At 55.0% G+C, this 27223-nt stretch overlaps 2 protein-coding genes across 10 annotated transcripts; one reads left to right on the top strand and one right to left on the bottom strand.

The window, feature by feature from the left end:
- Positions 1-621: 621 nt before the first annotated feature.
- Positions 622-7433, top strand: LOC119091587 (bromodomain-containing protein 4). Its single transcript, XM_037214396.1, has 11 exons — positions 622-692; positions 2058-2320; positions 2524-2895; positions 3130-3188; positions 3396-3578; positions 4312-4452; positions 4543-4983; positions 5107-5271; positions 6051-6397; positions 7071-7110; positions 7266-7433. The coding sequence occupies exons 2-11, from the start codon at positions 2092-2094 to the stop codon at positions 7431-7433; spliced, it is 2145 nt and encodes a 714-aa protein (XP_037070291.1). The 5' UTR covers positions 622-692; positions 2058-2091.
- A 3670-nt stretch (positions 7434-11103) lies between these two features.
- Positions 11104-25688, bottom strand: LOC119092705 (protein Abitram). 9 transcript variants are annotated; one of them, XM_037215681.1, is made up of 5 exons: positions 25568-25688; positions 17146-17249; positions 16135-16206; positions 14342-14727; positions 11104-11601 (listed from the first exon to the last, which is right to left on the bottom strand). In XM_037215681.1, the coding sequence occupies exons 4-5, from the start codon at positions 14633-14635 to the stop codon at positions 11230-11232; spliced, it is 666 nt and encodes a 221-aa protein (XP_037071576.1). In that variant the 5' UTR covers positions 14636-14727; positions 16135-16206; positions 17146-17249; positions 25568-25688; the 3' UTR covers positions 11104-11229. The 9 variants fall into 9 exon arrangements, with proteins under 9 accessions (XP_037071576.1, XP_037071574.1, XP_037071573.1 ...); XM_037215679.1 differs by lacking the exon at positions 25568-25688 and adding an exon at positions 18016-18063; XM_037215678.1 differs by lacking the exon at positions 25568-25688 and adding an exon at positions 18001-18062.
- Between the last annotated feature and the right edge of the window lie 1535 nt (positions 25689-27223).

Here is a 27223-nt window from a genome sequence, read left to right as displayed (position 1 = left end):
ATCAGCGTATTGTTTCGGGATATATGGAGACGAAGTACCGCGCCACTGTCCACTGACTGATCCCACCATCTCACTCCTGCACAGCGTCATCGATCAGGTGCATCCATTACGTCATTTTCCTGCCATGACATGCCTCCATCTAATGCCAGAGATCCGCTCATTGACGGTGTTTTGGCCTGTTTCAGCTTCATCCAGCGGGCTATCGCCCTGATCCAGTCGCAGGAGCTGAGCAACAGGACGGGCAGGCGCGGCCGGTCCCGCCGCTGGGCCCGCAGTCGTACCGCCTCGCCGGAGCCGGTCCCGCCAGAGCCGGCCCTCCCGGCCGGACGAGGCTGCGCGGCGACGCCCGCGCCCGCCGGGGACTCCGTGCGGTCGCCCCCGTCGCCTGCTGGCGACTCCGTGCGGTCGCCCCCGTCGCCCGCCGCCGGCGCCGCCCACGGCAGCGATGACCCGCCAGCGACCAAGCCGCCGCCGCCGGCGGCCGCGCGCCTGGCCAGCCGGCCGCACAAGGCCGCCAGCGCCCTGGACGAGGAGTACACGCCGTCGGGCGGGCGGCGGCGCGCGACCGGCGCCGGCCCGCGCGCCCCGGCCAGCCGCCGCACCAGCGCCGCCACCGTCGACGAGCCCCTCGAGGCGCGGAAGACGGCGCCGGCCGCCGTTGGCTCCACCAGCAAGATCCGCAGCTCGGCTATGTGAGTGGGACTCTCCGGGTGCCGTCGACACTCCCGTGGGCGCCATCAGAGATTTGCGACGCACTCGGCCGCTGAGGCTATGTGGCGCCACAGGCACCGCGCACAGCTCGCGGCGTGCGTCCGTCTGGCACCGCGATATCAGCTGGCATGGGCGTTTATCGTTTAGTGGAGAATGTTAACTGTCATTGCGTAACGTCTTACGTCCGGCCGTTTGCGCTGTTTGATTTTTTTCTGTTAAGTTCTTGTCCGAACTATTGAATGGATGAATTCTTGGGTTCAGAGCTGACGCTAGGCAGTGCTTGTTTTGATCCCTGGGCGCTGCCATCCGGTCGGGGAATTCCAGATCAACGGCAGAATTTGGTGACGAAAGTTTAACGTGCCGCAATGCTCGGCACGGTCCGTCCTGCCCTCTGACGTCACCTGACCTTTATTCAGCACGAAAGCAACCTTCGACCGCAGACTATGTCTGTCGACAGAAATAGCGAGCGCCTAAAGCGATCCGAACCCACTCCCACCACGGGTGGTTGGATCGGGGGGCAGGGGCTTCAACCAACTGAGCTACAGGGACGGAGAGTGCTAGTCTTCCTACGTGGTCCTGGGTTACTAACGCTAGACATCGCAGTAGCATATAGAACAACTTAGCTCAACTTAACTCAACTTAGCTCGGCGACCATGCATGCAGACATTGGCCTTTCAGTTTGTTCGGTTCGCTGCTCTGTATGGCGTTACAAGCAACGTGCAACTGGCGAAATGTCAGATTATGCGTCAACATTTTTCAAAACGCGCGTGCACAGAATGAATGGGGCACAGAAAACTGCTCAAACGTATTCTGTTTGGATTCCACACTCATATCTTTGTGTCGCTCTCAGGAAATCGCCGTGGTCTGCTATGCCATACGGAGGGCCACTTAATGTACCTTATCGTCATATAACACTTCCATAGCTAGCTTAATGTTTGGGGGCCGGAATCGGCGTGATCACGTGATGCATAGGGCTAACGGACGCTAGATGACTTTCATGAAATCGGATCATTTTTTGTGAGTACTCTGGCAGAAACAAACATTACGAATGTGAGCAACACATTCTCTTTGACATTCTTCTCTGGATGCGGCTCAAAATAAAACACTTAAAAACTTGTCCATTGTGAATCGGCGAACGGTGAACACGAGGGTGAAGCCCTCAGTCATGTCCGCGGTCGTACCTCCTGATCTCGAACTCTAAATCATTCTTGCACCTGCACAATCAAGGAGAACGAGACGTCCGCACCGTGTGGAAGCCCATCACACTGATGGGGCCCATCGGTCTGGCGCCACCTGCGCAGCACCGTGCTTGCCTGTCGCTGACCGCTCTCATCCCGGTGCTGCAGCGTGCTACAGACGGACGAGGAGCTGTGCGTGGGGATGTACAAGGTGCTGGAGGCGGTGAAGGCGCACGAGGAGGCCTGGCCCTTCCTCGACCCCGTGGAGGAGGAGTACGCGCCCAACTACTACGCCGTCATTCGGCGGCCCATGGACCTCAACAAGCTGGAGAGCCGGCTGGACGCGGGCGTCTATGTCAGCCGGCAGCAGTTCGAGGCAGACTTCAAGCTCATCGTCGACAACTGCAAGCTGTACAACGGCCTGGAGAATGGTGAGGTTGCAGGGTGTTATCGACCTTGGCTCAGTTGGATCGCCCGCCGAACTGTGATGAATGGGGTGTGATAGATTTGTTGGTTTGTTGCTGGGATGGAGAATCCCTGATGTCATTTGCTGCTGAAGACTTACCAGCCTGTAGCACTGTCACTTTGTACTGCCTGGTGCGTTCGTCAGCAGTCCATGTCGTCTCTCTTCCAGAGTACACTGGGATGGTGGTGAACATTGAGGGTGCCTTCCACAAGGCGGTGCGCAAGTACCTGGACACGGAAGAGGACGAGGAGGAGATCTTCATTGACGTGTCGCAAGTGCCGGTGGTGGCGCGCCGCGCCACACCGCGGCCAGCCGTCGGCGGCACCACCAAGCGTCGTGGTCGCCGGTCTGGCCCGGAGGCAACGGCCGGGCACGGTCGCAAGAAGGTGGCGCCCTTTATCGACTACAGTGACGACGAGCTGCTGGCTTCGCCGGCTGCCAAGCCGCCGACGCGCGAGGACACGGAACGGCTGTTTGATGATCTACTGCGTACGGCGTCCTCGGAGCTGACCGCTGCCGTCACCAACACCACCACCACCAGCAGCACCAGCAGCAGCATCACCAGCTCCACCACTAGCACGGTCGTCACCAGTACCAGCACCATCACCGCCGCCGGCGCCACCACTCCTCTCCCCCCTACGGCGCCGGCCGCGCGCGGACGCCGCCGGCAGTTGCAACGACAGCCGCCCCGCCAGCGTCCCCAGCCGCCGCCCCCGCCACCGCAGCCGCCGCCGCCGCCGCCACCGCCACCACCGCCGCCGCCGGCGTTGTCAGCGGACGTCGCGTCCGAGGCCGACGCGTACACGTTCCGGGAGGAGCCGGACGAGCTGGCAGTGCGGCGGCCGGTGCACCAACCCAACACCCCGCCGGCGCTCCAGTTCTCCGACGAGGACGACGACAGCGACGCCGGCTCGCCCAAGAAGGCCATAGCGCAGGGCCGTATCTTCGCGGCTAAGATGCGCCGGCGGAAGCTGGCGGCGGAGGCGGCGGCAGGCGCGGAGGCCGGGCGGCCGACCTCCGACGCCGACGCGGCGCCGGAGAGCAGTGACTCGAAGGCTGGGCCGACCGAGCGGCGTGAGCGCAGGAGCAGGCGCCAGAAGCGGTCCCGAGTGAACAAGGAGAAGAGGAACAGCAAAAAGAAAAAGCGGAAAAGACGCGAGCGCGAGAAACGCGAACAAGAGCGTCTGGACGATGCGTCGGCCGATGTTTCCAACATAAGGGCGGTAAGTGCGGGCAGCTGGAAATACCGCCCCCTCTCCACTTTTTTCGCATCGCGAGTGTTCGAATGCTGGAATGGTCAGTGGGTCTCAAATGGCGGTGTGTGACGGCCGCTTGTGATCGGAAGGAATCTATGATGTTGTTTGTCTAGGGAGTGTTTTGGAGGCTTCCGCTTTACAATAGGTGGTGACGCCAATCATGAGTTGTACTGGTCATATTTCATGCTTTGACGGAATTGCTATCGTATTTAACTACTTACTGCTATCTTTGTAGTTTGCTAACATGTTCTGAAAGTCTTACGACGAAGTCCAGTTAAACACAACTCATGCCATATTATATGGCGGTTTGGCCATCTCGTTTTTTGTTGTTTTTTTGTGGGGAGGATATTTTGTATGCCATCGCGCAGTGATGACGCGATGCGGATAGACCAGTTTCTAGCCTGGCTGAATCTTGTAAAGGTCGTTTCTACCACGCCTCACTTTTCCTGGCAGATTGACCGAACCAGATTGCTCGGAATGGGTTTCGTCGCAGTTGTAGATCAAGTACCGCCCCGTTTTTAAACTCCATTATATCTGGTGTGGAGTCGACAGCGAACATCTGTCGCGTCTGTCTTCCGGTGTCCAGCTCGTCTAAGTTGGAAGTGTGTGGATGTCCCCAGCTGACATTTGATTGTTCGCAGTAATGTTTGTGTGGCATTCCGCTGTACAAGTGCGTGATGACAATGACCGTTTACCTCAGGAGGCGGTCCAGCGTCAGGAGAAACCGTGCCCTCTCGGCGTGTCAGAGGCGGCCGCCGCCGGCGGACCGCCTGCCCCGGGCTCGGACAGCGAGGACAGCGGTTCGTGGCCGGACCTGGCCCCCGAGCCGACCGCCCAGAAGGTGGGGCCGCCGCGCGAGCCGGCCCGCTCGGCGCTCGAGCCGCGCGTCGGCCGACCGCGGCCGCTCTTCAGCAGCCGGTGCATCTCCAAGGAGGAGAGCGCCAAGCTGGGCGAGCTGATTTCGCGCGTGCGTGAGTCGCGCGGGAGCGGCACCACGCTGTTGGCCAACAGGTCCGGCCTGACCATGGGCAAGGTGCTGGGCGGTGGCGGCAGCGAGCGCACGGGCGAGGAGGCTTGGGAGGAGATGGTGGTTCGTCGGCTGAAGGCCGAGCCGCCGGTGGCCGGGTGCCGCGCTGAGGAGGCTGACGAGCCGCTCCGGCTGATAGCCGAGCCGACCGAGGGCCGAGAGCTGCCCGTGCTCCGCAAAACGGCCACGCCTAACCTGAGCGCCTGGTTCCATGCGTTCAGCTCGCAGAAGGCGGCGGAGCCAGCGCCGCCGCCGGCTCAGCTGCGCCGCGCCAAGTGGCCTCCGCCGCGCGAAGAGCCTCGCTCGTCGCGGCCGTCGCAGGTGGAGGCGAAGCAGCTGGATGAGGTGGCTGCGAAGAGAGCGCCAGTCCCTGCTCCAGCGCAGCCGCCGCCGCCGCCGGCCGGTCCGGTATCTCCGGCGCGGCCGCGCTGGAAACGAGCACCGTCGTCACCGACGCACGCGCTGCAGCCCGAGGTAGACCCCTACGAGTATGACGACGAAGAGCTGGAGAAGGCGCGGCTGCAGGTTAAGGCGCGCGAGGCGCAGCGACTGGAGTCGTCCGACGGCCGCTCGCCGTTTTATCTGACGAGCTCTGAGAGCGAGAAGTCGCCGATGACGCCCGGCGGCGGCATCGTCTCGCCGGCCGACGCCGTGCAGCGCTCGCCAGCGTTCTCGCCCCAGCAGCCACCTGGCGGTGCCGACGCCAGCAGGCCGGCCTGCGACACCAAGCCCGGCTTCTATCAGGATGTGACGGCCAAGACGGCCAGCCCGGACAAGTCGCCGCGCGGCCGGCCCGGCTCGGTGGCCAGCGTGCCGTCGCCGGCCTCGCTCAAGGGCAGTCCGGCGCGCGCGCCCGTGAGCCCGCTGGTCTGCCCGCCTGCAGCCGCCCGGCCGTCCGAGCCGCTGGTGTCGCCGCCTGGCCGGGCGGACTCGGCGCTGCCCAGCCCGGGCCGCGCAGTCCCGGCTGTGGCCAGCCCGAGCCGCTTGTCGGCGTCTCTGGCCGGCCCGACGCCCGCCGCCTCCAGTTCGGGACCGGCCGGGGTGGGAACCGGCGCTGAGCCGCCATCGACAGCTGCCGATCAGGCCAGCGCCGCACGGACGGTGCTGCGCGCGCCCGTCGACGCGGCGTCGGCGCCCGAGTCTGGCTCGGCTCGGCCGGACCACGCCGTGTCCGGCCCGTCGTTCCGGACACTGCCCGCGGCCGTCGCAGACACAGCGGCAGCCAGCCTGGCGCCGGGTGCTGATCCGTCCGCCGAAGCTCGGCTCAGTGACGACAGAGCCGGCTGCACGCCGAAGAAAACGTGCACAGACGGGGCCAGCGCCACCCCCCGCCCCAGCAGGTGGCTAGCGAGCCGGCGCCGCAGGCGGTGGCACAATCAGCCCCGCAGGCGGTGGCACAATCGGCGCCGCAGGCGGTGGCGCAATCAGCCCCGCAGGCGGTGGCCCAGCCGGTCCCGCAGGCGGTGGCACAGTCGGCCCCGCAGGCGGTGGCGCAGCCTGCGACGGCCGGTTCTCTGCTGGGTAACCTAGCGCACCTGTCGCAGCTGGTGACCCGCCTGCCGACGCAACAAGCCCGTGGAAAGACCCCGACCAACGGCGATCAGCAACAGCAACAGTCGGCCCAGCAGCTGCTGCAGCAGCAGAAGATTCGGCAGCTCGAGCAACAGGTCAAATTGATCGAGCAGAAACAGAAGATCAAGTTAGCTGTAGAGCAGCAGCAGAACGAGAAGGAGCAGCAGCAGCAACAGCAGCAGCGGCAACAGCAACATCAGCAGCAACAGCAGCAGCAACAGCAACAACAACAGCAGCAACAGCAGCACCAGCAGCAGCAGCAGCAGCAGCGGCAGCATCAGCAGCAGCAGCAAATGATGATGATGCAGCAACAACAGTTACAGCAGCAGCAAATGCAGCAACATCAGCAGCAGCAACAAGAACGGCAACAGCAACAGCAACATCAGATGCAGCAGCAGTTGCAGCAGCAGATGCAACAGCATCAACAGCAACAACAGCAGCAACAACAACAGCAACAGCAGCAACAACAGCAGCAGCAACAAGAACGACAGCAGCAACAGCAGCAACAACTGAGTGTTGAACAATCAGAAATGCAAGATTCCATATCCACGTCTATGCCTTCCAGTTCACAGATGCCTTGGGGCGCCAACTCAGTGTCGTACTACAAGCAGATGGCTAGTCCGCACATGCAGCTCTATCACCAGCACCAGCAATCCATGAAAGCATTCCAACAGCAGCAGCAGCAGCAGGCTGCGCCGCAGGAGCAGCAGCAGCACCAGCACCAGCAGCAGCCGCAGGGCGTGGTCAACAGGCAGGACGGCCCGCCGGCCACCAGCGCCGCGGCCGGCGGTGGGCTCCACCTGAGCGGTCTTATGGCCGGCGCTGGCTATGGCGCGCTCGGGCTGGCCTCCGGCTTACAGCCGCACGCACTGGGCGGCGCCGGCTACCCGTATCTGCTGGGTCAGGCGCGCTCGCCGCAGCCCGCGCACCAGAACCTGCCAGCGGCCGGCGGCAGGCCGGCGCGCGGCGGCGGCTCGCCGGTCGCTCAGCCGCAGCTGCTGACGCCGCCGTTCGGCGCACGCGCGCACCCGCTGGCTTCGGACGCCGTCTACCAGCAGTACTACCGGCAACAGGGTGAACTGCTGCTGCACCACCAGGCCGGCGCCGCCATGATGGGTCTGATGGGCGCCGCCGCCGGCGGCTACCCGCCCGGCTACCCGCAGCTCTCGTCGCTGCGCCAGCCGTTCCAGCCGCCGGGGGTAACGCGCTCGCCTTTCTTTTAGCCGGGCCGTGCCCGCTAGCAGCAGCTGTGATACCGCGCCGCCTCCGCGATGTTTTACCAGTCGTTCCCATGATGTTCGTGGTTGTTCCGCAGTGGCGTGTTGGGTTTGATATTGTTTTGCCGCGCGACCCTGTGGACGTGTCCGGGCGAGGGGGACGCGAGAGTCTTCCCGTTGGCGGACTGACGGCGTGATTGTCATGGCAGAGATTAATCTGTGGGGTCGGGCAGAACTCAGCAGACTAGACTGGACGTGTATTGCCATTTTTCGTCGGGTGTTTTAAGACGGCGTCTGTACAAAGGCTGGATTTTATTCTGCTTTCTTTAGGGAGCTGGCGCCGCGCCTCGGCTCGTTTACAAATGAACATGCTTCATTAGTGTACACCAACTGATCGTACATCTTCTTCGAGGGTATCACAAGCCGCAAGCAGAGACCCACTCATTCTTCGTGCTCACCGCTTCCTTTGCGCATCATATATCGGTCTCGGTGCGTTTGCTAGATGCTCTTGTTTATTCGTGAATACCGATTGGACGTTGTTGCAGGCCGTCTCGTGTACATCGGCGATGTATTAGTGCTGGACAGGATGCTTGCTTTTTTACGCCCTTGTGATGTGTTGAGTAACGGATAACACGTTCTAAGTGGTGGATGTGAGCTCGTATGTTTTAGACGATTTAGGAGGGTTGTGCGGACGGGTGGTTCAGCCGTTTGACCAGGAAGGGTACCGATACTGCGCTGGTTCCCGTTCTGGCCGGCGGTGAGACGCACAAGCGAGACCGATCGGGGTGTGCCGGTGGAGTTCGGCACCTTTTCAACTACCGTAATAGCCGAGGAAAACTTTGCGTCCACAACGGGCAGCAGAAAGATCGACTTCAGAAAAGTCGACAGGTGTGAGTTTAAATTTCGACCAGACTATTCCCAGCCAGAGCCCTTATCTGCAGACGTCTTGTCGTCTGCTTTTAAACGCCGCTTATGGATGCATTCCAGAAACGACTGGGGCGCCGTGCCGCTCCCAATTCCCATGATGGACCGAGGCATGTCGGACTGTGATTCGTGCACGACGTGCCTTTAGGAATTTTGACCGCGGTGGTACTCTGTCTAATCTGACTGCCCTCCGCAAAGTGACAGCGAAGTCAAGACGCACCACCCTCCTAGGGGAATAGGTTAAGAAAATGGATGGCTTTTCCCCGCCATCGCAACGGTGGTCACAAATTTCACGCATTTCCGGCCATTTTCCTGCCAGCCTGCTGCCATTGTCATGCGTGCGTGGGCAAGATGTGCGGCCGACGACGTGGCCAATGCAGTCGGTCGGGCACTAGAAGAGCGCTGCCGGATGCGGAATGAGAGCATACGGTTTCACGTCCCAGCTCGTGCTGAGACAATCCGTGTAAATTTTTCCACGTGCATTCTGCCATTCACTATGTGTGAACTCCAAGCGGCCATTTCTTCTTTGCGGATCGTAGCGGAGGCTGGGGCGCAGCCAGACACTTGGCAAGGACGCATAGTTGACAAAGGGCCCCCCCACAAAAATATCGCCGGAGGCGGCCCATTTGCTATCGATGCGTGTTTTTCTTACATGCTATATATATATATATATATATATATATATATATATATATATATATATATATATATATATGTCCATCCCATGTATTCACTCTATAACTAAAATAGGCCAGACGTTACCGCGACATTAGTTCTGCCGTAAGTCTAAATCCACTTTTACTGAGCCGGTCCGGAAATTGTGCCCCAGATTAGTCTACCATGCGCCATCCACAGCCAACGGTCATTGCTATGTATAACAAAAACAGATTCTCCGTCTTGCGATTCTCCCTCGCTACGGAAAAGTATCTGGGATAATTTTCCATGGCGGCGACGCCGAACGCCACTCCGGAAAATTTCCCAACATTCCGGATAATTCTCCGAGATTACCTAACGGCCGAACGCGCCCCATACCTTGGCAGCCTAGACATTGGAAAAACTAAAACTTTTTTTGACTGGCAATGTATCTATTTTTTGTATTATTTTATTTTTGCATTATTATATTATGACCGCATTATATTTTACTGTAAGGACTGGCCGTAGGTCACCATAAGGGCAACCTCCGTCCACAGGGCTGTGACTTCGAATGTGACTTGCGATGTGACTTGATGTGTGACAAATGTGACTTTAGCAACGATGCGAGGCTCCGGCGTCTGTCAGGGACCCACAACTTCTAACAGTGTCTTCTGTCAAAAAGGGGCGCCGAGCGTTGGTACAGGCCCGCTGACAACGAAAAGAAACCTGCTAACTTCTGACGAGAGTTCACCTTGATGATATGGAAGAGCCATGTGTATGTCTGGGGCTCCGGACCGACCGGTGGGCCCTTCGACCCAGCGCTAACCACGGGCCCGTCAGGTCGGGCTGGGGTCTACGCGGTAATTACTGGACCACCTGCGGCGATCGGGGATCTTCTTGCCTCAATGAGAGTTCTTGTGTCGATCCGGGGCGCAACTACGCAGGTCAGAAGACCTCCAGCGTCTGGGAGGGGACCAATGTGATATATATATATATCCTAAGGGCCTAAGGATCGGCCAGGGGATCACACCCAGGGTCGCCAGAATGGATAACAACCCGCGGATGGACGAAATGACTCTTCAACACTTGACCGGGAATAATATTGTGCTCTAGTGTTCTTATCAAGGGAGTCCGTTGCACGGAAAAAGCACGGTGTCTAATTAAAGGTAAAAACCTCCCCTTTTCCAGTTCTAACACCATATTTAATCTGTCCATCGACAGCGAGGCCAATCAAACAAGAAGCATCGGGAGCGGAGGGAACCATCCTCGACAAACAGACGCAATCCAACGTCAATATGACTAGCGATGACTAGCACGTCAAAATCGACACCTTTTGTTGGGGGGGGGGGGGTCCACATTTCTATGGGCTTTTGAACCGAAACAGCCATCTTGAGGATCATTCAGGCTGTTTACAGCCCGTCTTTCTCAACACCTAAACCCTTCTCGTTTCTGAACTACGCACCCGCGCAAGTGTGCAGACTATTTCAAGTTCAACAAGGTACCCATGACGCCACAACAATCCCATTCAAGTACTGCCATTCCATTGGCCATGCGGTGACCAAATGCAATAAAAAAACTCGAGTTGTTCATATCTGGCGTTCATGAGCACGATTCACTGGATATAACGGCCGTCCATTGACTTTCAATCAACGTTGCGCAAGGCACCATGACGCAATCACACGATGATTTAAGGGGCATATTCCCTGAGCAGAGATTATGTTGGCTAAAATATACTTTTGCATTTAAACGTAAACCAATAGTAAGCGGGCTAATTTAGATAAATTATGTTGACTAGAACACCCTTTTCCGTTTAACAGCATGCCAATAGTGAGTTCATTTTATCACATCTGATGCCTACTTCAATTTCTTTAAATGTGGAACTTTCCCTTCAAAAGAGATCTGCGCCCGTCTAAACCACATAATTTTCAGCCGATGAGCTTGCCAAAAGTGATCCCATACGTTCAGTTTTTCAATGTGTTCGTACACTTATTCTGGACCTGTTGGAACTCGGACATGAAGCAAGACCCAGCTGACAGCTTTTGGACAACAGAATTGCATCAGCCTTCCCCATTTTCACATTTATATATTATAGTTATCAACCCTCTATCGACAAACTATCGATAGTCAACAGATTATTGATCATGCTACGCATTCATGCTTGGGAGTTTCAAGATGCAACAGGGCTCGGATACCTGAGAACGCAGCGCACGTCAGCCTGTATGACCTCACATGGGTCACTGCAGCACTAGCAATCTCGTTCTGAACACGCCGCCGACCCCGCGCTGTCCTGACCCGCCGCCGGTGCCGACGCCGCGCGGCGGCGCGCGTACTCGGCACAGTCCACCGTGCCCGCCTTCTGGCCGCTGCTGGCGCCCAGCTTCGGCAGAATGATGGCCACGAACCCCTCGCCGCCGCTGTGGGTCGTCAGCAGCTGCGGCTGGCTGCGCAGCTTCTCGTTCAGCTGGATCAGCTTGCCGCGCGCGCAGGCCGGGATCACGTACTGGGCGCCGTCCGCGCACGTGACGCGGAACAGCGGCGCCTCGGCAGTCACCACCTGGGCGCCGCGCTTGCCCTTGCCCTGCACGCGATTCTCCAGCCGGTTCGTGTGCTCAGTCACCTGGAACATCACGCGATGGCATGACGTCACAGCACGCACCCTGCAAAACTAAATTCCACATAGAAAGAAGACTACATACGAAGACAATAAAGGTAAACTTTTCTACTTTGGCGACCACGACATCCAAAACATATTGTCAAGAGACTTCTTCTCTGCTCATATCTAATGCTTATTCCGCTCCAGCCGCCTATATCTCTTACGCCGTAGTTCTACAGGTCAGCCAGACACCAACAGTGCCGAAAAGTCGGCTTCGTGTCCGTCTGGGCCTGAGGATCCATTTCCCTACAGACCATGCTGGAGGCCGCGATGACGTTGGTGGGGCTCCTGAGTCAATGAGTAGCCCTTGTCATCCGGATGCCCAGAGTGCCTGATATGGGGTCCTGTGTTGACATGGGCCCCGAGTCGGTCAGTGGTGGTGTTCGAGGGGGCCCGAACGTGGCCTGATGGGCCCTTCGGGACCGACGATCAAGGGCCTCATTGGAAGGATGAGGGGCCCCGAGGGCTGGCTGTAGACCACATTAGAAATCCCAGTCTGGAGGGCCGTGACATCAAATGTCAGTCAGACGGCCTCTTGCACCGACTGAGGACACCCTGGGACAATACGGGCCTCTATTTCGAAGAGACTATCGGCACCAAATAGTAGGCTTCGTGTCGGCCTGAGCCCTGGGAGCCCATTTCCCCCGGCAGGAACAAGGCCGGGGCCCGCGATTTGCACTGCGCGGGGTTCCTTAAACAATGAGGGGCCCCTCGTCGGTCACGGGCTCACAGAGACCAACAACGGACCCTGAGTGTAAGTGGCCCCGAGCCGGCTGTAGGTCGCGTTAAGGATACCCGCCCGGAGGGCTGTGTCGGTCGACGTGGGTGTCAGCGAATGTGTCGGTGTGTTGGTGTCGGTCAGAGGACTTCTCACATCGAACGGATACCCCCGAGACAATGCGGGTCTTTGTTTCGGCCAGACACCAACAACACCGAATAGTTGGTCCCTTGTAGGTCTGAGCCCTGGGGGCCCACTTCCCACGCGGGGGCGAGGCCGGGCACACGATTTGCATTGGTCAGGCCCCTACAACGCCGTTCAAAACACCCCCCCCCCCCACGCGCGGGAGTCCTTAATGTAGCATATAGCCAGCCCCCGGGTCATTCGGCCTTCCAATCGGGCCCTGTTCCAGTCAAGCGCCAGCAGTACCTAATAGGGGGTCCTGTGTCGGCAACGGGTTTCTGAATCAGTGAAGGGAACGTTGGCTGGACACGGACATAGACTGGGCCCCGAGTGCCAGAGGGCCTCTTGCGTTGGTCGGAGCTCTCTGACAATAAAAGGAAACATAATAACTCATTGCAGTTAACGCTGAGGCAATGTAAGGGCCCTGTGTTAGTCAGGACCAAACGGCGGACCCGCAAGCCCATTGCCAGCCATGGGCCCGTTGCATCGTTCGGGAGAAAATTTCAAGAGCCCAATTGGAAGGCCCAATGACCCGAGGGGCTGGTCATATTGCGGACTCCCACCCGTATCGAGAATCCTTCGAACAGCAAAAAAGCGAACGGCGTTGGCCGCTGCAGGTATCACCAGGAGGCGGCGCCCGTCGCGCTACAACCACCGTCGTGAAAACATGGTACGGAAATATTTCCAAATCAATTCGCACCTTTCAAACATGAGATTGGAACGTGTGTTCCACCTTTACAATTTTGATGTTGTCCCCTAAAAACATGAACAGCTACAGCAACACCAAGCATAGAGATTCCACCTTTCATCTGCCAGTTCCACCAGATTCCGATTTCTGCACCAGTTCGTGGTGGTGTAAATGCTAGTCATTCTTCTCCTAGTCTAGTGATTTTTCGGAGGGGTGACTTTCACCCTCAATAGGTCTTTTGTCGACCCTTTGCACCCCTCCCCTTACCAAGACCCTGGTTGCGCCCTGATCAAACCGGCGACATTTTCAAGGCACTTCTATTTGGTGGGTGGTATCAGGTCATGCACCAGGTATCAGGTCATGGGCAGACATGCACGCCTGGGAGCCTTGAGGTGCAGCTTTCAAATCCCTGCGGTGCCCACCCATCCTGCCAGAGTGAGAGGCTGGCGACGCTGTATAGCCTCAGCAGCTGGGTGCGTCATTAAGGCACAACAACGACGCCAGCCATATAAACACCTGATCAACGGCCTGGGACTGCGGCATGCGAGCTGAAGTGCCGTTCAGGGAAGCCCTAACATCACGGTATCATTTCAGAGGGAATATCTGACTGAGGCTACATCACCATTGCGCACACCAGCGACACCCAGGAGCTTGGCTGGGATACACCACGCGCTAGGCCCGTTTAATACCATTACAACCTACGGGCAGCCCAGCGACCTGCCTGGGGCTCTCTTCCCTGCGCTCAGAGCGCGACAGCCATCCATCGCACAGGACGAGCCGTTTGTTTTGACACGCATCAGCGCCGAGTCCAGGGACGACAGTTTGGGCATCCCACGGCACAGGCTTAATGCCGTGCCAGCTGACAGCCGGAGAGCCGTATCGCGATTTTCGGTTGTTCGACAAAAACCACGTGGGTCTGAGGCGCTTGCGATAACGCACGTGTGCTTGAGTTCGCATCCGCGGAGGATGGCCGAGTATTTCAACCTGTTCTCACCACGTGTTTCCACCGCACTGACGTGGAAATCCGGCACGCACCCGGAGGAGGGGTCACCACAGACACGGGCACGGGCACGGGCACGGAACACACGTCTGCTCACACTGCCGCGGACACACACCTGGAAGTCAATGCCGGTGACATCTGTGCCGGTGGTGATGAGCGGGTGAGACGGCGCCAGCATCACCACTATCAGACCGTTGGAGTGGAACAGCAGCCGGTAGTCGTGTCCAGCCTCCCGGCAGTCCAGCAGGTAGCGGCACTCGTAGTATCTCTCCAGGAAGTCGCGCGGCTGCTCGCCGGGCGTAACAGAGTCCTCGATGCGGGGCACCGCGCGCTCGTCGACGGAACGGTTCACGCCCGTGCCACCAGATGGCACTGACGGCGCGTCCGAGGCCGCCGGGGTGAGCGTCATCACTGCGCGTCCGGTCGCGGCTTCACGCGCTCCTGGAAAAGCTTGTGCTTGACTGCTGCCGCTTCGTTATTGGCTTTCTGCTTTCGCAGGCGCTGCAACAAAAGCTTGGAATAAGCAAGTAAACTTGGTGGTCATGAGAGCCACATCAGTGATTCCGAATACGCATGCTAACGCTGCAAGTCTCGTACACCCAGAGTTATTTATCGGTAATTCAAAAATCTTGCTCCATATTTCTAATGCTGACCAGACTAAAGTAGCTCGTCAGGGCACCGATGGTCTGGCCACCTGTTGCAGTGTGGGGTACAACCCGCGAGGCACGTAACAAGTGCCAGCATGTAAGACGGACCGAGTGCCAGCCTAGTACATAGCTTATGATTTTGACCAGTGTTAATTTGCGGCATCTCCTTCCGTCGACCGTCAAAAAGGGCGAACGACGTCAATTCGCGTATCTGCTCTCTTCACACGGCTTTGCACTTGTCTGCACAATACGGTCAAAATTTATTTTCGTACATCCGAAGCCGACTTCAGTATTGTCAAGCGTTCCACATCACACCTCAGACACATTTCAACCAGCCAGTGCGTTTGGGCAGGTCACAATGTCTGTGAACCCTCAAGCAGGCCCCACATACCGGATAGGCCCTCGTTAAAGGGGTCCGAGAGTTCACGAAACAGCCAGAGGCCCGCAACTGGCCCAGTAAATTAGACGGAACCCTGCTGATATGTATAAAAGTTGACTGTTAGCAGTCGCAACCAAGAGGTGTCGCCACTTACGCGGCGGAGTGCTTGATTACGACCGGGGTCGGGTACTCAACTCGGATCTGTGGGTTGTTCGGCTGTCTGGAATACAGAGCCGCACGCGGCTGGTGCCCCGAGCGAATTGTTTCATTGATCATCCACGGATAGATCACCTGCCATCCAATTTACCTGCCTATAGAACTGTCAATACCTTTTAGCTGTGTTGCCTGGGTCTGATCGAACATGTGTATCTCAAACAGTCTAATTCATACAGGAATGTAATTTGTGTAGGGATTTAACACATCGATCTTGAATCAATTCATTTTTCTTTCAGTTTGACTTTGATCCACTCTGCTTAACTCATTTTAGGAATGGTTTGATTTATGATTCACGTTTAATTTTCAACAACAAAATGTTCTCGTCACTCACGAAAAAATGACGTGATTCGTGAGCCAATAATAAATTCATCTTGAATCAAAGCCATAGTTGGGCTTGAGACGGCCAAAAACACCCACAAGACACCACGGTACCACGTCGAAGACCAGACCCCGATGAAACCCATGGATTTCGTGCGGCATTTCGAAACATCAGCGTGCGTGGGGAATCGTCTTTAATGTGCGCAGCACTTTCGCCCAATCATTCCGTGTTGAGGAAAAATATCCTGCCATTACATGTTCATGTTGTGTACAAATCAGTCAGCGCAATGTCAAAGTTACAGAAGGTAGGAGATGATTACGAATAAGGGTCATGAAGCACAGTCTTACCTCGAGTTTCAGACAGCGCCGTACTTGAACATCAATCTCGTTGCAGGCGCCGATCCACTTGCCAAAGAATTGCTGAAAAAATTAATTGCATATACAGCATACCAGTGCACACTTCCACTGCATGTTCCATGCATGCTATATGAAGTCAAATTCTCTATTTGATCATGTGTCAAATATGCAAAAGACATCCCTGGACCCTACAGTGAATATCCTGGCAAAACAACTCGGCTGAACACCTTGTTTGAGAAAAACATGCAACACCATAATGCTTTCTGTTTTATATGTTCTCAGCATACCCTTGCCATGTAAGACTTGAAGGGATGTTCCACCTTTGGGGCACACTTCAAAAACATATTCTTGAGAAACCTCAGGACCAGTTACATCTAATAAAAACATTGGGTAGTGCCACTGTAGCAGCATAAGCCCATAATCAGGACTTCAATTTTTATCATTTTCTTGTCCAAATTACACCATCCAAGCTTTCTAACAGTACAATTCTTTCCTGCAGTCGTGACCACCATCACCAAGACAACTACCATGCACACCTCTACCGGTGAAAATAAAACAACCTTTGTGACTGGCCCAGCTGGCAAGGGCCTGTAGAAGATGCCATAGAGGATGAATCAAAGCCATAGTAAAATGTTTCATGTCATCTCAAGAGCATTCCCAGCTTTCCTAGCATCCATCACACAAACATTTGAAACATTAGTGTTGTAAAAATTACAGGGGACACACATTGGAAAAAGTGAGACAGAAGCAGTATTACTGATCATATTGCAGCTGTCTGATTCAACAATAGGTGAAAAGGTAGTATGCTCCCTTTAATGTCATGTAATAATATACTTAACTACCTGTCACTACCCATCACCAGCAGTCAATTTCAGCTAATGTGATGACATGCCATGAGCAAGGGAGTTTAATTCAAACCTTACTTGCATTTCAATGTCTGCCCTGCTGACCAATATGCACATCCTTTTCAAAAGCCAGTGATGCAACATGAAAGGAACATACCTCCTGGTGGCACTTCTGGAGCTTGTTTATAAGATCATTGCATTCCTCTGAGTGAAGATGACTGGAAAGATCTGTATGCATCACTTAAGTAGGTTTTGTAAAGCCTGAAAGTGGTGATATGTTAACAGGGCCCCCAGACTCTGAATTGTCTTTGTGAAATAGCACTTTTCCTCAGACAGCCATATCAGACTAGTCACCTGCTCTGACCAGTCATTGAGACAAACATGAATGACTAAAAATGAGTTTCTATTGCACAACACACATAAAGACATATCTGAAGATCCCTGATTGCCAGAATGCATGCCACAACAGATTTTATGAAGAGATTACATGGCCAACAAGTTATGCACTTTCTAAATTGAGCATGAAAGTGGCAAACATACACAAAGTGTTCTGCACACAAAAATATACACAAAGCATGCACATACATGACAGAAAACTTTGTCTTTTGTCAAAAAATGCTTCCGTAGAAAAGTCTACATAACCTTTGAGCAGTTTCTTGTCTTTGAACATTCAAAACGAACACCATCATTTGAGAAAAAATTGATGGCAGACCCACCAAGGCATCATGACTCAGCACAACTACCATACATGCTGAGTGCAATATCACGCATACCTTGGCGCGGATGCCTACAGCACCTTTCACGGCAACCTGACTCAACTAAACACAGTAAGTCGCCAATACAATATGAGTTGCCTTCTGCTCCTCAGAAGATGCACCAAACACTTATAAACGCTTACAGCAACTCGACTTACTTCACTGTATCATGAAACAATAATATCATAATAAACACTTACAGCAACTCGACTTACTTCACTGTATTATATAACAACGATATCATAATAAACACTTACAGCAACTCGACTTACTTCACTGTATTATATAACAACGATATCATACCCCGCACCGCCCCGTTCGTCACCCGCCTACCCGCCGCCGACCACGACAATAGAACACTGCCGACACCGACGGATCATGCAATGTGGATTGTGCAACGATAGAAAAGGTCGCAAACGCTGCCAGCTGATTGCCCAGTGACGTCAGCGTGCGGTCATAGCTCCCTGTGAACCAGCTAGGCCATTTCTGCATGATCAAGGACAGACCCAGAGGGGGGGGGGGGGGGGGGGGCCCGGGCCATGGACTCCATGGGCCCCGAAGGAACCAAAGGCTCCGAAGGGGCCCCATAGGTGGCCGAACAAACGCAATTCTTTAACACAAAACACAGCAAAGTTGGAAGCATTTGGGCTTTTAGGCAATCAGGAACAGCCGCGAGCGAAAGCGAAATGCCCGCGAGTAGACAAAAATAATTATTTACTGTTTGAAACAGTGGTTATTGGGAGACTTGAAGGCTCATAGCGCTGTCCAGAGGCCCCACGCTTTTTCCGGGGCCCAATATGTCCACTTGCAGAGTCAATGTGATCGTCAAGGAGCCTTTTACGTTGCCGTTGATTCCTTTGCATTTGCTCGGAGGGCCCTCCTCCTCCTCCTTCGTGATACAGAACCAAGGCGCAGTTGTTAATCGGGGACCTTCCACAGATGCTTCTCATTCGCCTGAAAGGCTCTGTATTCTGAAGCCGGGGCCCCTGCCAAGGCACTCTCGGTTGCTCAGGGGCCCTTCAAGTTGGCCTCAGCTAACCAACCGACACACTCACGATTCCTCATCGGCCCTCGTCATGAGCTTTGAATTCTTCAAGAGCAGGATACGCTTCCGGGCCTCGAGCAGTTTCTGGCTAACACTGAGGCCAAGATCGATGTGGGTGGGTTTGTGCCTGGATTAGACGTGAACACGGTTCATGTCTTCGTGCAAGCCCTCCAGCAGGTGTCTGAGACACTGGTGTGCAACCTGGTGCTGAGAGCCCATAAATCGGGCCGCAAACCGCAGGAACTGCACCTTCAATGGGGAGGTGGTCACCAGGTTAGCCTCATCTGAGCCCTTCCATAGGCCTCGCAGTAACGTGGCGAATGCCTTGTTGAGACCACCCTTCATTGCGGAGGTGATCGAGTTGACGTATCTTGAGCACTCATATCGTAGGATGAAGTCATGCAGGGCGCGGGCGTTGCTCAGACATTAACGCGTTCGTAATGAACGTATTGCCGATGCTCCCGGGTCCCGTAAAACCAAACACGGGCCGCGCTCTTCCGTCCTCTTCACTGGAGCAAATGACCCACGGGCAGCTCGACGGGGAGACGACCGAGCCTGGGCAGCCGATCAGACAGAGCTATTCCCAGTTCCTCTGTTCAGCACGTGCCCGCTCGGCTTGTTACTTGCCCTTGCACTCCTTTCGGATGCTCCCCAGTTATTCAGTGGAGTTGTTCATCTTGGCCTGCAGCTACGGAAGGCAACATTCTGAGGCTGGCTTTACCGGGCTGTCATGCAGATCTAGGAGGTGGCGGGCCGTCAAAGAGTAGGCAGAAGGCTCACACTCAGGTGGCGATGAGTCAGGCTTTCCACTAAGCGAGCCTCGGGATGTAGTGTCCAATTCACCGCAGTCTGTTTGCCTTTGGGCGTGGGCCAGTGTTGTGCGCTGACAGGCGCGTTAACACGCACCCGGGTGGCCGGCTAGATACCCCTCGCTCGGATGTAGGGGGTTCAATTTGACCTCCCTGAGATCTCGGGAACTAAGAAAGCTAGAGACACCATATTTACAGGGTGCCTTGACCTGTACGAAAACTCACTTGGGTCAGAGTTTGAGCTTCCTAGGTCATGACCTTTAGGTCCAGTAAAGTCAAACAAGGTCAAATTCCAGGTCGGTCTCCAAAGTGCCCCAGAACCTAGGAAACTGTTTCTAAGCAAAAGGTCAAAAGGTCAAAACAAACCATGTCAGGTCAGTGACCTTATTTGACCTTTTGAAGGTCATGGTGACCAAAGTCATGCAAGACTGCTCTGAGTTTTGCATTTGGATAAGCGACAAAGATTACGCTAGGCAGTATGCTCCTAAAACAAAATGTCGACCCGGGTCATCCTAGGTCAATGACTTTTCTGACCTTTAAGAAGTCAATGGAAGATGTATGATGTGGTTCCTGCTATCAATAAATTCGAAGTGAGCGCCCAGGAAATAAACCAGGTTGGTTATGACCGTGGTCTGACCTTCATACCTGACCTTGGGTCAACATATTTTGCTCTTTCAATATTTTTGGTGCTTAAGAAAGCATTTCGGAGATGTAGGGCTTCGTCAAACACTCCGTTATTGTATCAGATTGGACAATTCCCTGGAAATTGCCTTCGCTGAAACCATGGCCTGACTTTGACCTGCCATAGGTCAGTAACCTTACAAGGTACATCTAAATTTTTGATGGCACACAATCCGCTATTCAATTGTCTACAGCTATGTAAAATTTAGCGCGGCTACGCCGCGTCGTTCCAAAACCATTCCGGAAAATGGTCGAATTATTCCCCCCCCCCCCCACCCGAGCGCGTGTTAAGGGAACTAGCTGTGGCGAGCACGGAGGCAGCATTGCCACGGATAACAGAAAATGATAACCGCTGCCAGAGCCAGCCAGCCCCAAGCGGATCTTTAGATATGTTGACAAACAGGGACCACAACTCTCCGATGAAAGCCGTGGTTGACGGACCGCGACAGTCTCAAAAGCGACGGGTTGGGGCTGAAATCTGTCTGCGATGTATGCGTACTTGCGCCTCTTTCTGAACTGAGCGTGTAAGCACTCCAGTGTCTACCGCGGTATATATCACGTGGGATTCGGCATGCGTGTTGACGCAGGTGGCATCCCAAACTAGGCTTTCCCCATGGGAATGCGAAGGAATTGGCAGCCCGTCCGGTCGTTTGCCGTCGCGGCGGCGCGAGTTGGTTGGTTTCAGAGCTGCGGGTTTTCCAGCAGACTGAAGAGCAGACCTGACGACATCGTTCAGCGCCGTGCGTCGGAAATGTCTTCCAGCGATGAGACGGCACGTCAAGACATGGCGGACCTCGCTGTCTGCAAGAGCTCCGCGTCTGCATCGGTGTGGGCCACACACATCAGCTCCATCCCTAAATACCATTGAGATGCTCAGCGTCTCGTTAATCGGTGTACTAAGATGAGCGAGCGGCACAGCGTGCAGCCAGGTAGCGCTCTGAGAAGCACGAATGCTCAAAAGTCGGGCTCCGCGTACGGCTCAGCCTCCGAAAGCAGAGGTGCGATGGCGCTCTGCGAGGCCGGAGCCCCATGCCTACTGCTGGCGCCTAGCGTCACCTTGCGGAACCTCTAAATCACCGGTCTTGGCTTGTCAGTCCCCTGCCGTCAACTCGGATTCCCGCAACACGCTTCCACTTAGGCTTGCTGGCAGCATGGAGGTCAGGAGCTGATTGCAACAGTCGGAACTGATGCCACGTAACTTGGCGGAGCGAGGTCCTTTATCCGGTGGAGCCAAAGACGCCGTGTCTTGCCGGCAGGACGGCTTGGCTCCCGCACTTAAGTTGCATCTCACATATATCTTGATGTTGCATGTATCTTAATCAACATTTCTTCTTATATATAGCAATTCTTAATTCGGCAAGCCATTCTCTCCATAATCTTTGCGACTTTCATAGGGTTTCCACCTTTGGGCCACATTTCAAAAGCATACTCTTGTGAAACCTCAGAGCCAGTTATGCCAAAAACATTACTGGGTAGTGCCATTGCAGCACCGTCAAGACCAAAAAAGACATCAGTTCAACTTATTTTTTAGCCCAAAATACGCTGTCAACGCTTTGCAAGTGTCACGCCATGACAACCAGTGCGTGCACTCTACTGATGCGAATAAAAGAACGTTTATCGTTGGCCCAGCGGGCGGCCAGAACCTGTTACCGAGGGACACACAGGTTGAAGTTTGGACCACCGCGTCACTATGGACCATGTGATACCCCCATTCCCAAAGCCAAAGCGCAACTAAAAAAGAAGCACTGTGGTAAAAGCCAGAGGGGGGGGGGGAATCAAAGCCATTGGATAACGTTTCGCTGAATTCGCGGCATAATAGCTCCACGTTCGTAAGCCTTTTTGCCTAAATAGAATGTTTCAAGCTTTCGTAACATTTGTTACGTAAACAGTCTGACGCTCAAGTATGTTGCAAGCATCACAGCACACACACACGTTGGGAGAGGCAGAACACGTGAAATGTATTATGTGCATAGCGGTGAGCAGGGAACCAAATGATTTTTTTTCCTTTATGGAAACCGCTGGGGAGGAATCAAGGGCAAAATTGTGGTAATTATGAAGGAGATGGTGGACACCCAGTAGCCCTTGACCACATTACCGTTCATGTCTCTCCAGGAGGTTTAGGTAGGAACAGTAACAGGCTGTTGCATGACATTCAGCATACCTCGTTTTGGCGGTGTGCGATGGATGCTTATCTTTGTGAGTTGGATCCGGCTGCCTGGTTGAACTATGCGCTCTGACTGGTGGCAAGGCACCATGTCGTAACATTGTGGATCTTGAACGACCCGAAGGCGAACTTTTCAAGCGTTTTTTTCAAGTGGAAATGTTCTGCGGAGGCAGAATTATTAAAGCATTGTTTCGTAGAGAATTTGATTGTGCGCCTTTCCAAACAAATTTGTTTGATGATATTCCTCATAGTGAAGAAAAATTTCATAATTTGCTTACGGTCCTAAATGTCTGAAAAGATGGATTACTTTTAAGATTGGGTTGCAGATTCAGAATCAGCATTAAAAGATGCACTGGCAGCTGAGTACACAATCTTTGCGCTACACAATCTGTTAAACGTATATAATTGTTCAACTTTTTTCGCTCATTTTTTTGTCAGTAACTGGTCAAATTCCTTACCATCAACCCCTCATTTTCCCCTCATTGCCTACATCATTGGCTGTCATATCAGTTTCCAGCAGGCAAGATTATTATCATAATTATTTATATCTTAATGGATCAACATAAATTGTGATGTTGGTTGGTGTCGGAAACAATGTGATGGTTCCCACCCTCTGGCTAACGGGGACGGGGAAGACGGGGACGAAGCTTTCTTAGCTCAGCTTGTAGCCGCAGAATTCACCCTTCGTCTTGGAGAACTCCACCTCGGCAAGACTCAGTGTTATGCCGTTTTTATCCCACCTCTCCAATATCGTGCCCACGTGGTGTAGATAAGTGGTGTAGTCGTCATCATGCGCAAGCATGTCATCCACGACCTTGCAAGTTCGTGATACGCCGTCCAGAGCCTGGTCTCCTCGTCGGCCGTACTCGTCGCCGCTTGTAATCAGTCCCTGGGGGCCCGTTTGCACTGGTACCGTTTCCAGGACGTGATGAATGTTGTGAGATGCTGGACTTCAGGTGCAATGGCCCATCTGGAAGCATGCGTTCTTGGCGTCAAATTTAGAGAAGAATCATGCGTCTTTATTGATTCCGGACACGGCGTCGTGCGGTGTGTAAACGGGATGAGGCCCCTCTTGGCGTACGTGTTCAGCTTGGTCAAGTTGCAATAGACGCGAACATCTTCAGAGTTCTTCTTTGGGACAACCACTGTGGGATAACACCACTCTGTAGGCCCATTTACAGAAACGATGACTGATTTGGCCCCGAGATCGTCCAGCTGCCGCTTCACCTTGTCTAGTCACCTGAGCGGGATATTGCGAACAGCAGCCAGTTTGAATAGCTCCGCATCTTCCTGGAGATGTATTTTCATTGGCCCGCCTACCGTCTCGCGAAGTGTGGATGTATCAAACACATGCAAAAACGCCGCCCCCATCGGCGCCAGATGATCTGCCCGCTGTAATGGCGACGAGTCGCCCACGTCAGAAGACCACGTGGATTTACGCGGCCTGTCACTATGACTGGTCGTGGATGCCGCTGATCGGTCGTGGGAGCTAACGTGCGGGTTCTCCAGCGCAGCCCCCTGCGCACTGATCGCTGCGCACTGTTGACGTTAAATGGCGCCACCTGCCGCGAGTCTCGGAGTATAGGCAGCATCACTTGCTCCCCAGTCTAAGTGGTGGGCAGCGCCACGGTCCGACGTTGGTGGATGGCTGTGTCGGATGCGGCTGCCGTTTCGGGGATGGGGATGATCGTCGGTGCGCTGAGAGCAGGGTAGGCAGGGACAGAGCCAGATCGTCCTCTGTCAGCTGGTGACCAGGGCTGACAGTGAAGTCGCCGTCTGTCTCTTCAACTTGCACGCATGCAATCTGCTTTGGGAAGCACGTCGGGAGGATACGCAGTTCCATGGGATGAAACCACGACAGGAGAGCTGCACCGACACCTCCAGCTACTTAAATGCCACTTGCAACTGCCTGTTAACCGATACGAAGAACGGCACTCAACATTCCGAGACAGCGAAGTCGCTTGACGTCTGCAGAAAATAGCTTTCCCTTTGCTGGGGCCGGGCTGCATAGGTCAACATCAATCGTATAGGCATATTCAGGACCGATGACCGTGGACTCAGCTTCGGTGTCGGGGTCCATGACAGACGGCCACCGCCGATAAGATCCTCGACGAGGGCGCGAATCTGCAGCGACGAGATTCTTACTCTTACGCCTACGAGACGTCTTACTTGACGTAGGGTCTGATGATGATACATCGGACACCATGTTTCGATAGTGCGCATGGTCACTCCGATAACGCCTCGCCTCTCTTCCGAGGCGTCCCGTGGACTCTCGCCTCCCGCGCCGGCTGCTGGAGAACGGCCGCGCCCGATGATGACACGACCGACGATGATGAACGACTGTGCTGACATTTGACCTGACGGTCTGGAGATGAACCTCCACTTCTACAGACCTCCGCTAGGTGGGCACGGCGGCCGCAGACTTCACGGATGCTGTTCCGAGCCCGACAGCTACGTGCTATGCGTCGCCACAGAAACTACACTTTCTCGTTGGCAGATTCCTGATCCTATGGGCTGTAGAGACGCGAGTGACTGACATGGCTTGACCGTGCAGTTCGTCACGTCCACAACGCACATTTTCACGGGTGTGACAGATGTTAACATCCTTCTGTAGCGTGAGCGATTCATCTGCCAGAAGTTCCCCAGCATACCTGTGTCTCTTGTGCCAGTGACCACTTTATCGCAGAGCTGGTCGTCTTGGCAATGGCCACAGAAATCACAAAATTCGTGAATCTCTTTGACTGCGAGCATCCCAGGCTCTTGAGGCCGCAAAAATAACTCGAGACGACCCGGGATCACGATTCTCTGTTACCAAAAATGCTCACCGATCTTGACATCAGTGGTGACGGCTGCATCGACCATGTCAAAATCCAGTGAATATTTCACCAGTCTTATCAGCCGTGGCATCGATAAATGTGATCAGTGCCGTCTTTTGTGTCTCCAGAGGTAGGCGGTCATTCGTGTCAGCTTACAGTGACCATTTAATTTTGCTTTGCACACAGAGAATTCTCGCAGAGATGCGTCCGATAATCGGTGTGGAGCGGATGCTAGAGCCGCTGATAGCAAACAGCCTCCGGTGCATACCGGTGCCCCCCCCCCCCCACACCTTGTGCAGTGGTGCGTACCTGGCGATCCTGCAAGACAGGCGTGGACAGCGTTAGAAAGCGTTCCGTCAATCGCTCTCCTCTCTCCCGGGCTTCCTGCCGGTCCTGGGCCGCTACCTCCATTTGCTGCCTCAGCAGGACAATCAGCTGCTCCACCGCCGCCTCCGCCGGATTGACTTACAGAATGATGCCTCGTGCGACTTCACAGCGACGCACGAGTGGCCTCCAGTAGGCTCGGGCCTGCTCCTGCCGACCATGCCATGGTGGTTTACTGGCGTGCCCGCCGGACGCGTCCACTCCGCGTGCCCTTCGCATCACGTCTGCTCGTCCACTCTGCGTGCCCTCTGCCGCCAGTCGGCCCGGCCGGCGCGGCCTGTTGCCGCGGGCGGTCCTCGGCGCAGAGGCGGACGCAGATTCCAGGTTATCACGACTTGACGACGACGATTGTTACGACTAGTGGCAATCCTAGTCAATTTTTATTTTGTGCTGCTCAATATGTACAGTGAATCTCGGCTGAAAAAAATTGTGAAAGGCACTGATCGGAGGGCATTGGAAAAACACTGTTACCACTGATCTGTGGCGTCGGCATTGATGAAGTATAGTTTGCAGCATATTTCTGTCAACGCTTTAAGCTATCCTGATTAAGGCCATTATGTTAAGAGGGAAGTTATGGTTCAACTTCATACAGCAAACCGTCAATGTTTTGACAAACGTTCTACAAAAGCTCACACTTTAAGCGTTAGCGAGTATTATTCAACGCTAAGCTTTGACCTTTGTGTAACTGGGATAGTCTGTTATAATTTGATTCCATTTTTGCAGCTTTTCACAAAACAGCTCGCAAAAGTATGCAATTGTTATCACCGATCTTATCCCCGATATTCGGAGGCTTTTTCACCCGTGACTGCTGCGCCAAAGCTTCCCAACCGCGCCGCCAGGGTGCGGCGGACGGCTTGCCGAACTCTGCCCCTCGGCGTACCGTGAATCAAAACACATTCATTTGGACGCGCATGGCCGGAACGCCCGGTCACCATGCGCCGGTTCTGTACCGCACCACTAGGGGTGTGCGTCGTCCTGGCCGTGTCCTTCCTGCTGCTGTGCGTGACTCAGTATCCGATGGCGCAACCACCTGCGAAGCTGGGTGAAGACCGGCGGCGCTGGGAGCGGTGCCTGCGCGTCCTGCGCGAGGGCCAGGTGCGCTTCTCGTGGGAGCAGCCGGCGGCGCACCTCTGCAGAAGACGGCAATGGACACCGTATCGGGCTCGACTCGCGCTGCAGCGCCTGGCCCGGCGCCGCGGTCGAGACGCCAAGGTGGTTTTCATCGGCGACAGCCGCTTGCGCATCGTGCAAATGAACATGAAGGAGCGCATGCGGCTCACAGACTACCGACGTAACTTCGATCTGAACGGCACGTACCCCACCGAGTGGTGCACCAGCTCGAATGTGACGCAGTCCCTGCGCACGCCCGAACTAAGTGAGGACTGCGTGGAGGTGTTCGTGCTGAACGCGGTGCCGGCCGAAGACGGCGGCGACGGCCTGATCCCCGTCGTCCACTGCAGCCTCATCAACACGGGAGCTCATCTGCGTAACGAGTTCTGGTGGCGAACGTGGCTCGACGAATCGTACGCGCGCCGGCTGGACGAGCTGGCGGACGAGTGCTGGGCCGGCCGCTGCCCCGAT

The sequence above is a fragment of the Pollicipes pollicipes genome, unplaced genomic scaffold, assembly GCF_011947565.3.
Source record: "Pollicipes pollicipes isolate AB1234 unplaced genomic scaffold, Ppol_2.1 Scaffold_3447;HRSCAF=4054_pilon_pilon_pilon, whole genome shotgun sequence".
Taxonomy (NCBI): Eukaryota; Metazoa; Arthropoda; class Thecostraca; order Pollicipedomorpha; family Pollicipedidae; genus Pollicipes; species Pollicipes pollicipes.
The sequence above is the reverse complement of the archived record's forward strand: the minus strand, read 5'-3'. Positions and strand labels throughout refer to the sequence as shown.